This window comes from Thermobia domestica, chromosome 3 (genome assembly GCF_964235325.1).
Source record: "Thermobia domestica chromosome 3, izTheDome1.hap1.1, whole genome shotgun sequence".
Classification (NCBI taxonomy): domain Eukaryota; kingdom Metazoa; phylum Arthropoda; class Insecta; order Zygentoma; family Lepismatidae; genus Thermobia; species Thermobia domestica.
Genome location: NC_137456.1, coordinates 143,027,185 through 143,040,097, shown reverse-complemented (window position 1 = coordinate 143,040,097; position 12,913 = coordinate 143,027,185). Strand labels below are relative to the sequence as shown.

The window sequence follows — 12,913 nt, the reverse complement described above, 5'->3', positions numbered from 1 at the left end:
TTCTGGATTTCAGCAGAGTTACACATTTTATGGCCTCTAGATGCCGAAAAAGTTACTTTGAATATCTATTTGTCCCGATGTATGTAAAATCGCCTAGACAAATACCGTTCAACGTATCTGCACTTAATACTAAAGTTAAGGTTTTTGATTCTCTGGGAAAGGAAGTTGAATTTTCTTCGCATTCAATAAAGGTAGTTTAGTGAAGAGTGAAAATAAAAAATGCTATTTTCTCAAAAATGACTCTTAAGACTTTGTTTGTATCTTATACAGCAATATTTCATTAATTGTATACTGTATATTGTGGCATAAGTTGTTTCTCCGTGTGAAAAATTCATAAGGGGGAAGAATTGAATTTTTCCTGGGTACGTGATTTTAGTAAGTGTTCCCGAGCTATCCGCCAAGTGAAGATATCTGGCGTTTCGAATGCAGACATCGCATTCATCTTCAGGAATTGTAATGAAGTGACCGGAGATGTTACCTATCTGGTCAGCCCTTTTCAGGAACAAAAACAAATTCAACAGTCATTTCTCGTAGCCACAACAACAGCCAATCAGGAGCCAGCATCCGCTGTCAATCAGAAGTTAAAATTTCCCTCAGCCAATCACAAGCCCCCATTCATAGCTCTCCGTTAAGTATTCGCCATATATACATGTTCACATCTCCTGTCTCTTCATTACAATTCCTGAAGATGAATGCGATGTCTGTATTCGAAACGTCGGATATCAATACCTTCACTTGGCTGATAGGCCGAGGAGACTTACTGAAATAAGGAGTAGTTCATTCTCGGGGAGAGTTCTTTCTTTCCGGATAATTTTCTCAAACTAGTCAGGAATTATTTCATAAATAAACATTTCGTCATAATCCTAAAGTTGCGTAAATAACTTCTCATGAAAATATCAACAAAGAATAGTTTTCCTCTGACAAAATTAGCCGAAAATGCCTTATTTTATTCGTATGTCACAACCTGTAGATGTTTCAATAGTAACTAGCATAACATGATCTAATTTAAGAATTTGAAACGAGGAAGTTTATTGCAATGGTCTGTACTTTTTTGTAACTTGAATGTGAGATTGGTTACTGTTGTAATTCATTCTAGTACATATAAAAGAATATTGACTTAAGTGATAATTATAAGATGGCCTTTGATTTCATTGTGTTGTAGAATGACAATGAAATTTTCTGTTTCAGGATGGGATACGAAGATACTTTATGTAAAGCTTTGCGGCGCCTAATTAGTAATCACGATTCTAAAACAAGTAGAACGTGTATTGAGACTATGGTCCGTATATTCAGAAACATTAAAGAGAATCCAAATGAATCCAAGTACAGGTAAAAAAGACTCTATTTAATAGTTAAAAGTACTCAGTATTACTTCCAAAACAGCATAAATCTGCCAATCAAAGTTTCGAGGACATATTCAGACCATCCTTAATTATTGACGAATTTGTGATGTTCTGAAGTCAGTCCTTTGAGAAAAATACTTCATATTTTTAAATATTAGTGCTCCTTTGCTTTCTTTTGAATACTTCATTGTACATATGTTGACTATAACTATCTCTAGTAGCATTCCATGGCCAGAACAATGGTAAAATTCCACCGAAGAGCTCATTTCAGAGGCCAGTACCGTACCCTCTTTACAATTTTGTGAAAATTAAAATGAGTTGGTACTTATGTGTTTCGTAACATTTGTCTTAATTCTTGTCTAGTATCGAGGTAGAAAAGCCAATTAAACATTATCACTAAAATTAGAAGTTACGTTTCAAGTTCCCGAAACAGTTACTCAAAATCAATGGACTCGAGTTGTTCCACAATATATCTGGGAACTAAATGACAGGTTACTTGTGTGTAAGATATCTACATGCTTTTGACGTATAACAGAAGAAATAGACAAGGGTAACCAATGTGAATTTATTCCTGAAAAGCCTGTTTTAAGTTTGAATGCAGCACCAAACATATTACTGAATTCCTCATGCTGTTTTAATAACATAGTATATGAAGAAAACCTTCGAAATAAAGAAACATGTAATAAGTTTGTTTTTTCCCTGTCTTATCGGGGTAATTTTTAAAACACACGCCATGAATAATACAAAATATGTTCATATTCGAATTGTAGAACGAGTAAAAAGTAGTAGTTTCTTAAAGTAATGAAAGAAAGTTATTTATTTCAATTTAGTTACGTACTTATGAAGGTTTGCCATTTCCAAATGATTGTTTTCTATATGATGTATTTGATAAAAGTGTTATAAAACTGTTATAATTGTCAAAAAAAAGTTTTTCAAAGAAGCGGAAAGATGGTGCACATTTTAATCAATACTTCATTACGAACAAGTTGTATTGTTAAATTATATTCAAATTTTATGTTCATAGTGGCAAATAACCCATTGTTACCGTGAACAGTATATTGCGCTCTCTCATTTAGTCTTACACTGAATAAACGCAAAGTAAATGGCAGATTTGTATTCTGTGAAACAAAGCATGTTTCAACATACCTAGTATTTGGAATTTATTTAGTACATAAAATATATTATTGATTTGTGCGAATGTACTTTGGATGACACGGAAGAAGAGAGAAAGATTTTGATATTAATTTGTATTCAATGCTCCTTTCCACCACAGTGGCGTAGCCAGGAAAACATCATAGAGATGGCTGATAATTGGTTTTATATATATATATATATATATATATATAGGGTGAATCATTTATCTTAATAGCCCCAAGTAACTTTTAAACTAAAAGACAAGAAGCTATAAAATTTTCAAATATCGGCATGGAGCATTGTTTGGCACACTGTGATACCCCAGGTCAATAGCATTACCAACCCAGCATACATTTTTTCAAATGGCAGTACGTAAGGTTAATACATATTTCAAATATACATATTAAACCCGAAAACTTATGTGACATTGATTATACAGTGTTGCAAACTAAGGACGCTACAGTATTACGAATTACGAACATCCAAATTTTAGTGGCGTCTACATCAGTAATAGCGCAAGTTAGACACAAGGCAATGCACAAAGTACCTTAATGCAAATTACTATGACCATAATATGGTGGATTTTGAATGAATACGAACAAAGTTTCAAGGGATTGAAAATTTGGCTTATTTTCAAAAGTATTTATTTGTAATAACTGCTTACAAGTACCTCATCCAATTGCATGAATGTTTTTCAATGGATGTGAGGATGATATTGCAATTTACAGCAATTTGATGTCTCAAGCCATTCTGCAGGTATGGTAAAAACTGGTAACGTTTGCAATTATGTAATTTCGAGAACTTGTAATTGCGTCCTACCAAAAAGTGGTGGTCTAATGTTATAGAGGTAAAGTTACAAATTGTTTTAAAAAGTTCCCACAAATATGCCATTTTAAGCAGTATATCAAATTTTACTAATATTTTTCATATTTAGCAAGTGCATAGTGTCTATCGGCTAGGAAAGTCGCGAAAAAGTCACGAAATCAGAAAACTGTCATGAAAATCAAGAAAAAGTCACGAAATTTAGCTTTTGGGTCAAGATTTTTTTTTTATTCGTACAAATATAAGTAGAAATTGGAAAATTTTGTTCTATCAAACGTCAGAATTCACCGCCAAAAATGTCTATGGTCTGCTTTAGACGCTAACAAATGACAAGCAAATCGCATGCATGGAAATTCGGCTTAATTCGCACACAAGATTCAAACGAGCGATTGAGATGTTGCCTTTCTTGAAGAAATATGTCTATCAAGTGTCTTTAATACTCCGAACACACAATTTTCACGTTCTACAGAAGTTTTTAACGGACGACGTGCTACAAGCGAAACTTCCTGCAGTCAATAGCATTAGAACTAGTACACTACCTGACAGATTTTCAATTGGACAAGCATCTTTTACCATTCATGTTTGACGAACTGTATTGTGGTTCACAATATTGGTAATAGCTTTTTGACAAAGAGTGTAATGTCTTCTGTTAAAAGAGCCAAGCAACTGATAGCTATGGATGAGACAAAGACATAATCTTCTAGATGTTAGATCAGTGGATTTTGGGTTTGGTGCAAGAGCAGCATGCAAAGAAATTCTTGGAATTCTTTCTTTCAGAAAAGATTGCAGAAATTTTCTCGTTTGTTTACATCATTAATCAGAAATCACCATTGCGCATGGTTATGGTGAGAGGATCATGCCTTTCTCCGTATGTGATGACAAATAGCTCTTTGAGAGAATCTGTATTACTAGTGCTTTAAAAGACTTGATTTCGAAAAGCCATGTAGCTTACGTCAAAGCAGATGAAATTAAGGAAAGTTATTTATAGCTGTGTGTGTGTGTGTGGGGGGGTATTCAAGAAGTATGTAAGTCGTTTAATTGGAAGAAGGAAAGGTTAGATGTATTTCTCATAAAAATTTTCAGTCATGGTGAAATACTTGTAGAATTTTCTAAACCTATATTTACAATGTTCCATGCAAATAGTCACTAGCCCAAATTCCGGGAGGGATGAGAGGGATATGTCTCCTCCAATCTTGGAACTGAAGGAGACTGCCCCCCCCCCCCCAATAATCAGATTTGAAATGTGGGTTCTTTGGGGTAGATGTGATTTGTGTCCGATTGCCACAAAGGAAAGTGAGATGAAATTGATGTCCCCCAGAGTAAGCTTCAAATCTGCCCTCCTCCCAATGTTGAAGGCAACTCTGCTTCCCTAATCCTCCACAGCATGGTTTTTCAACTTCATTAATATTTTGAACATCACTTAAAAAATAAATAAATAAAAAAGATTATGGGAACGGTCTTACCCGTCCCCCTAATGTTGAAGACAGATTTGGGCCGCTGCAAATAGTGCTGTAGAAAGAGAATTTTCTGTTAACAAAGAATGTTTAGTGGACAACCTCTCTGAATATTCTTTGATTTCCCAATGTTCCGTATGTTGTGCCGTATTATGGAGGTTTACATCAGGTATCGGCAACAAAGTTTATGATCATGGTTGTGAAAAATGCCTTGTTGAAACGAATGGAAGGTTTGAAGCAAAAACGAGATGAGGAACACAAGGACAAAATCAAGATGGAAACAGAATACCCTAAAGAGTTGGAAGAGAAGAAAAGGAGATTGTTACAACAGACCGAGAAAAGGAAGTTGCAGTATTTCAGGAGATCGAAAAAGCTTAAAAAATAAAAGTAAAACAGTGTTAGCTAACTTAAAAGAGAGATAATCCATCAGTACAACTGTTTACAATTAGTGTGACAATTTTGAAAGATTGCTAAGGATTTGTCATATTTACATCATGTGTGTTTAGATATGTAATTTCAAGATTAGCGGATAGGTGAACGTTTACTGTTATTAGTTTTTGAATGTTACGAAATTTTATGGTTTGGTAAAGAAAAGGTCACAAAAAGGTCATGAAATTTCATTCTGGAATTTTAGTAGACACCCTGAAGTGGTTTGTGATACCAAATTGCTGTGAATTGCATTATGATCTTTATCTATTGGAGAACATGTGCGTAGATGGATGTGATATATTTATCTATACACATTTTCGAAATAAAGTTATTTGAAAAAAGTCAAATTTTCAATTCTTTGTAACTTTGTTCCTACTTGTTCCGAATCCGTAGTATGGTGATCTTAGAGTTCGACACTAAGGCATTTTCCCCGTTCGTCTGACTTGTGTAATTACTGTTGTAGAACCCTCCAAAGTTTGGTACTTTTTTCATGTTTGTGATACTGTAGCGTCCGTAGTTTGCAACGCTGTATCAGATGTGTAGTATTGTAAATTCTGATTTTTACATATAGATTTGAATTATGTAGTAATAACGTGACAGTGCCATTTGAAAAAAATAAAAAATAAATAAATAAATAAAAAATAAAACTTTGTGGGTTAACAACACTGTTAATCTAGTTGTATGTTCAGTGTCATCCTTTGTCAATATTTGCACGATACGAAATTTCAACATTTTGTTTCTGTTAGTTGAAATTGTTTTTATTAGTTGTTAGTTAGTTTCTATTAGCTTATGTTTGAACATAATGATGCCACGAGGTTTCACCAACCTTGTAGAGAACATCCTCGTGGTACTCTTTGATCGCAGTTTTCACAACTTTTTGGCAAAAATGGACATTAATTGAGACCCAGGTAAAACACCCAGCCAAACTACACTGATGCAAGGTAATGGCTACACTGGACTCGGAGGAACTTATTCACATGTTGCAGCACTGGTTGTGTGATATATATATCATATGGATAAATAGATATAGATATATATATAATGTGTGTGAAAGAAAGAAAAAGAAGTGATATGTTATTTTTTCTTTGTTACCATGTAGAGAAATCAAACTTCAAAACCCTGCATTTATGTCCAAAGTGTGGAAGTATCCTTATGGAGGAGCATTCCTTCTCAACTCTGGTTGGGTGGTGAGTATTTAAAGCTTTTTTTTTTTTTTTTTTTTAAACATCCAATCAACTTTTGTTGCCATGTGCTAACTACTGATGTTTTAGCTACATTTCAAAAATACACAAGTACAGAAGCTTTCTTGCACCATATCCTGACACACATTCAAGGGACTTGTAGGTCGGTCCTTTTATTTTTCAACGTATTTACTGATTATTTCAACAGTTTTTACTAGCATTTGTCCTGGTTATTATTTCCTTGTTGGATCATACGTATTTTCGCACTCAAGCGATTTTACAGTTTCAGAAGTATAAATCAAAATCACTTGAAGTCTGCGAAGGAGAGAATGGTTCAAGATTTAGTTTCCAGACAGGCTGGTGGTACTTCGAAGAGTGAATGGCAAAGTTGTCTTCTTAATGCGTTCTCATGATTAACTCAAGATCTGGTCCATAAATTTAGTTTAAACATTTCGAAAGAACATAATTCATTCTCGAATAATCAGGGATTTATCTAAGCAGTTCAGAACACCGATCTCCGATTTTTGTGAACGCATGTCAAGTATAAGGTTGTTATTCATTTGTATAGGTTTGTTGCTGAATGATAAACAGACTTGGCTGGTTTAAACCATTTTTTTAATAAAAAAAAACTTTTTGGAAAACTTCTTTTTTAAAGAGAAAATAATAGTTCTGTTAAATTTCTAAAAAGGTATGAAAGATATGGGTACATGACAAGATATGGGTAAAAGAAATGGTATATGTCAAGCACTTGTTATTATAGAATTAGAACTCTGATAATAATGAAGGTCTGTTCCTGAAAGAGCAAGGTAGGGACTATTAATTTATCTGACACGGTTCCAGATTCCTACGAGGCCTATTTCTAATAAAATAATTAACTTCTAAAACCAATAAGAACAATGAAAAAAGAAGTAGGGGGAAATTAGCCAGGGCCTAAATTTAGGTACCATTCCATCGTTTGCTTGTTGGTACCTAAGAAACAGTTGCTTCTGATTGCCTTGTCCTGAGATTAAATCTAGGGCCTTTCATTAATGAAACTAGGATAATCGCTACTCCAAGGCATAGATCAAGTATCGATGCAATACGTAGATGACTTCTCTCTCTCACATCTTGAAAAATAAATAGAAATGAAACGTCTAAGTGAAATACTGAATTTTCAATAAATTAGTAAACTAGATCACGTTATAAGAGAATAAGTTTTAAAAAGCAAACCGACGGACGACCTCTTAAGGCCGTGTCTGACGTTTGGACCTGAGATCATCAGTGCCTATATAATAACATGGTGAACTTCTTTCCAAAATATTATGAAAACTATGTCTTATGCAGTTCAAACTTTCTCCAGATGTCAACCTACACCAAAACTACATGTTCACTTTTTTATTTTTAAACTAGCTCTTATAGTTCATTAATATTACTTTTTACAAGAAAATGTGACAACGCTGGAAACAACATTCAGGTATTGCAGAATCAGCAGGGTTTGATTTCCTACTCGTGGAGGTGAAGAAATAAACACGCTCTTCTGATCCATTCACACCATTGTTCCTCACTGATCTTCAGAAGGTTGATAGGGGAGGGAAACAAGTTACGAAATGAGAAAAGATCGTTCATTTAATAATGTGGAGTACGGATATCTTCAAAGTTAGGTTAGTTGACAATCTGATTATGATTCGTAAAAAGAAAGGGTTGCGGGAGGCAAGACTGGCCGCTGTCAGAATTCAATGTTATCTACCTACACATCTTTTTACTTGTATTTTAGAACAAGACTTGTCAAACAGGGTAAACTTTCCTGATTTTCATTTTTCAATCATTTTTGATCCTAAATCTTGATTTTTCGAGGTGAAAAAAGGAGACACGACAGAAGGAACACAAAATTATCATTGTAAAAGCATTATCATCAATATTTTGCATTCCGAAATAATAAATGTTACTTTAAAAAGTAAAACAACTTGAAAAGAAATGTCTGGGAAGATAAAAGAACAAATGATGGCATTTTAGGTGTGTGCGAAATAGTAATATACAAAATAAATAAATAGTACAATACTTTTGAGGATCTAGATCATTTGGACCAAATATTGGTATTCCAAAGGTAAACAAATGAAATATTTTTTATTTGATTTTGATTGAAAACTCGGTTTACAGAATTAATTTTTTATATATATATATATATATATATATATATATATATATATATATATATATATATATATATATATATATATATATATATATATAATATAGGGCTCCCAGCTGTCCTATTTTTTCCTATATTTTAGAAATGTGTGTATATTTTCCTATTTCCTACTTGTCCTATATTTCCTATATTTTTCAGTGATTGAATTATTAAAAACACAAACCAAGGGCTGTTCCGGTGGTGATTTAAATTTCTACATACTAGCAATATGAGGAATGTCTTAGCTTATTTTACTAAGGGATTAGTCACTAATCCTTACTGTTATTTTTTAATTTGTTTTTTCCTATCTTCCCATGTCCACTCTTGGTTTTTTTTTCTATGTGCTTATTCTTCCCCAATGAAGCTTAGCTGAGAAACCTTACCAAGCTCCAGTTTCTTATAATACATGGAAGTGTGTTTGGATTCGCTAGGCATGGAGGTGTGTTTGGTATTTACCAACATATCCCAACGCCTTCTAATATTGCTGTACATAATATGCATAGTTCCCACACGCGTCCTGGAAAACCTGAAAATAAAAGTGTGTCGTGGAAACGCCCTGGAAAAGTCATGAAAAGCAGAAGAATGGTGAAAATCCTGGAAATGGCCTGGAAATTATTTATGAATTGGAATGTCCTGAATTTTATGTTGTATAACAGTTGTTAGAAATGTATATATAGTTTGCAGAGCTATGATGAATAAAATGCTCTTACATTATTTATTTCAGAGGGAAATACGTTGATCAAATAATTCAATGTTTAATTAGATTCAAATATTTCATTACAGAGAAATAAGTTATCAGTCTTCCTTTTTCATTAGAAAGATACGAAGTAACGAAAAATAATGTCAGAATAAAGTTCATCTGTAAATAAAAGAACTAGAAGGATAGTAGGAAAGTAGAGAAATAGTTAATATTTTTGCGTGCATTAATTGAATTTACGTATTCAAAATTATGTATGAATAACGACATGTAAAAAGTGATAAAAAATGCCATAGTAATCCTACAAATAAGAGTTAACTATTTCTTTTTCTTCTGAGGTAGTGCGAATTCTAGATTCTAAATTCTAACAATATTAGAGCTGCATTTTTTAGTGTTTTTACTAGTTTCAATGCCTTGTGTAAATTCTATTGTTTTTACAAAAATCATAAAAACAAAAGAAAAACTAACGTGAAAACTGTAATTCAGAATATATGGAGAGGTGGTATCCTTAAAGAAATAATACTTCCAGTTGCATTACTAATTTGTGTTTGTGCATTGTAGTTAAAATTGGTGGTGCCCCGTAAAATCTGCAATGAATACTGGAAAACTCTTGGAAGGTTGGCGGGTGAAGGGTGTCCCTTTCTTACAATACATTTATATTTTTTTTCTGTGCTTCAGAGCATATTTTATTGTAGAAACCAAACTGTCCTATATTTCTTCAATGTCTTACTAGGAGGCCTGTAATTATATATATATATATATATATATATATATATATATATATATATATATATATATAATGTGTGTGTGTGTGTGTGTTATATAGTATTTTGACTCAGTTTCCTGACCAACGTTACGTTACTTCTTAGGAATCTACATTTGCGTCACTTTTGAACAGACGTTTATTCTTGTTTTCCCTACGTAGTTCATAACACTTCATAATTTTAGAGAAAAATACCTGAGAATGTGGATCACTTCTACTCTCCTGATTTATATAAAGAAACAATTACCGGTTGGTCGTAAACTGGAATTATTATTTTCCGCTGAGGAATCTTATCAAACTCTCAATCAAATTTGGCCGACACATAAAAAGTAATGGCCTTGCCACAAAGTGGAATGATCACAAATTGCACGGAATCAATAGAAATATATCCACAGAAAGCTATATTGGTCCATCTATTAGCATTCGTGCATACTTCTATTTTGTAATTGACCATCCAATACAAAAGATTTGTTGATGATTTGTGGATGAAACATCGCAACCAAAATCTCACGGCCCACAATCTCGCCTGGCGAAAATCTCACATAAAACGAAATCTAGCCTTGCCAGACCCTCGCGGGATAAAACTTAGCCATCTAAAATCTCGCGGGACCAAACCCTGTAGTAGAGATTTCTTCTGTATAGAATGTTTCGAATATATATTTAAAATATTCACTGTACACTTGGAAAATAATAATAATTATTATAAATAAATTACAAGACAGAACATAAGTGATTTTATTAATTTTTAAAAGAGAAAAAGAAAGATAAGTAGTTAGTTCCCGGCTTATTAACACTTGCGTCGAAAATAGATCTTCACATTTCACGTTCACTATATAATTTAATTAGAGACAGAACAAGAATGAGGTGGCCACTTTTTTGGAAAATTTACGGATAAAATATGTTAACTCAGAAACGAAGAACTTATTTATGTTGGCGGATAACTTGAAACTCATGTAACTAAAGTACAGCACTAAAAAGTTTGTTCCACCACCATGATATTGTTCTATATGAACAGTGCAATAAACATATGTATTTAGTAAATGTTATGCATTTACGGACCAAAAATTATGAAAAATATGTTTTGATCAGTGGCGTATTTAGAGGCTATCGTGCTACAATCCCCAGAAATAATTTCATTAAGTTTTCGCATCATACGTACAACACAAATGATGGTACGAAAGCAATGAAGAGTATTTATCTACATTTAAAATATCGAAGTCATTACACACTTTACTCCAATAATAAATGTGGTTTAAATGTTCGTATATCACACTATTTGTAGAACAATAGTGATGCGGAACTGTTGTGAAAATTTCTAGTTGAAATTAAGAAAAAAATAAGACATAAATATTTTAACATAAATTAACAAAACGGAGCAATAAAATTTCGAGACAAGAGCGAAAAAGTCTTCAAGGATCGAGACGAGACGAGACATATTAAACTTAGGAGATGAGACGAGAAAATCGTACTTATCGTCTCGTCTCGTCTCATGAGGAACATTATCTGAACGAAGCAGATATCATTCTTGCTTGTAGTGACTAGCTGGCAGATGTTGGTGCATTTTTTGCATGAATAATCGATTTTACGGCATATCAATCTCCAAGTATATCATCAATCTGTACGCTATTATTGGGTATTAGCCAAGAATAGAACGCTGTAGAATGCATTAGGTTATTATTTAGAAATGAAATGAAATCTTTCAGTTTTACGTCCCACAGTTATACCGGATACGCTAAAGGAGACTGATGATGAATGAACGAAATGCTGTAATGAAGAAAGTGGGAGAAACGTGAGGACCCCAAGAAAACCCACGCACATGGCGTTTGTCCACCACAAAGCTCACTTGGCGCGAGCTGAAATCGAACCTGGGACCCCATACACCAGAGGTGAGCACTCTACCACTGAGCCATCGTGGTCCCAGTTATTCTTCAGGGCATAATAACTGATGTAAAAGAATTCTTGAAATTCCCACATTCTTAATCTGCACGAAAATAGATTTGATGAACAATATTTCCTCTATTTGGGTTTATTATACTTCCAAACTGTTATGCATAAGTATCGGAAGTCTAATAGAACGGCTCTGTCTGTTGACAGGTATTAGACCAAAAGCGGTAAGAGATATCGAGAAGGGTTTTCCGGAATAGATTTAGCGTCATAAGAATAGGTTCCATCTCCTCCGTCAATCTTCTATATAAATCGGAAGTGATAGAGATCGATCACTTACGGGTCATAAATCAAAAGCTATAATAGCTAGCGACAAGCGGGTTTAGGGAATTGATTCAACGTCTCTCGGAAATGTACCATTTCTACCCCTTTCTTTCTATCAAAACCGGAACTGGTAGAAATTTACTACTACTTCCAGTTTCAATATCGATTTTCATAGAGCAAAGACGATAAGATATATCGAGAAGCAGTTTTCTGGAAGCCATTCAGCACCCCAAGAATAGGTTCCGTGTCCGTCTCCTCCAACAACCTTCTATTTAAACCGTAAGTGGAAAAAGTCAACCACAACCAGTTTCAACATTAATGGCCATAAATCAAAGACGGAAATAACTAGCGACGAGAGGATTTCGGAAATCGATTCAACGTCAAGAAAATTTACCACCTCTACCCCTATCTCACTATTAAAACGGGAAGTGGTAGAAATTTACTACTATTTCCGTTTTCAATATTGATTTTCATAGAGCAAAAACTGTTAGAGCTCGAGAAGTTTTTGGGAATTCAAACAACGTCTCAAGAGCATCTCAAGAAAAATACCATCTTTACCTATCTCTCTCTACTGAAACCGGAAATGGTAAAAGAATTCCACTTTTCCAGTTTCAATATTGATCCCCATAGCTCCATAGAGCTCCCTCGGGCCTATGTGGATAGCATACGCGTCTTTGACACGGGAGACCCGGGTTCGATTTCCGGTGGGAACTCG

The 12,913-nt window shown here is 33.9% G+C and overlaps 1 protein-coding gene across 2 annotated transcripts in view; it reads left to right on the top strand.

Moving 5' to 3' along the window:
• Nucleotides 1–12,913, top strand: part of LOC145680778 (uncharacterized) — a 64,819-nt gene that overhangs the window by 25,747 nt on the left and 26,159 nt on the right. For both annotated transcript variants that reach the window (XM_081751776.1, XM_081751777.1), the window contains exons 2-3: nt 1,189–1,329; nt 6,282–6,369. In XM_081751776.1, coding sequence (XP_081607902.1) covers nt 1,190–1,329; nt 6,282–6,369 — 228 coding nt within the window. In that variant the 5' untranslated portion in view covers nt 1,189. The remainder of the gene's footprint in view (nt 1–1,188; nt 1,330–6,281; nt 6,370–12,913) is intronic.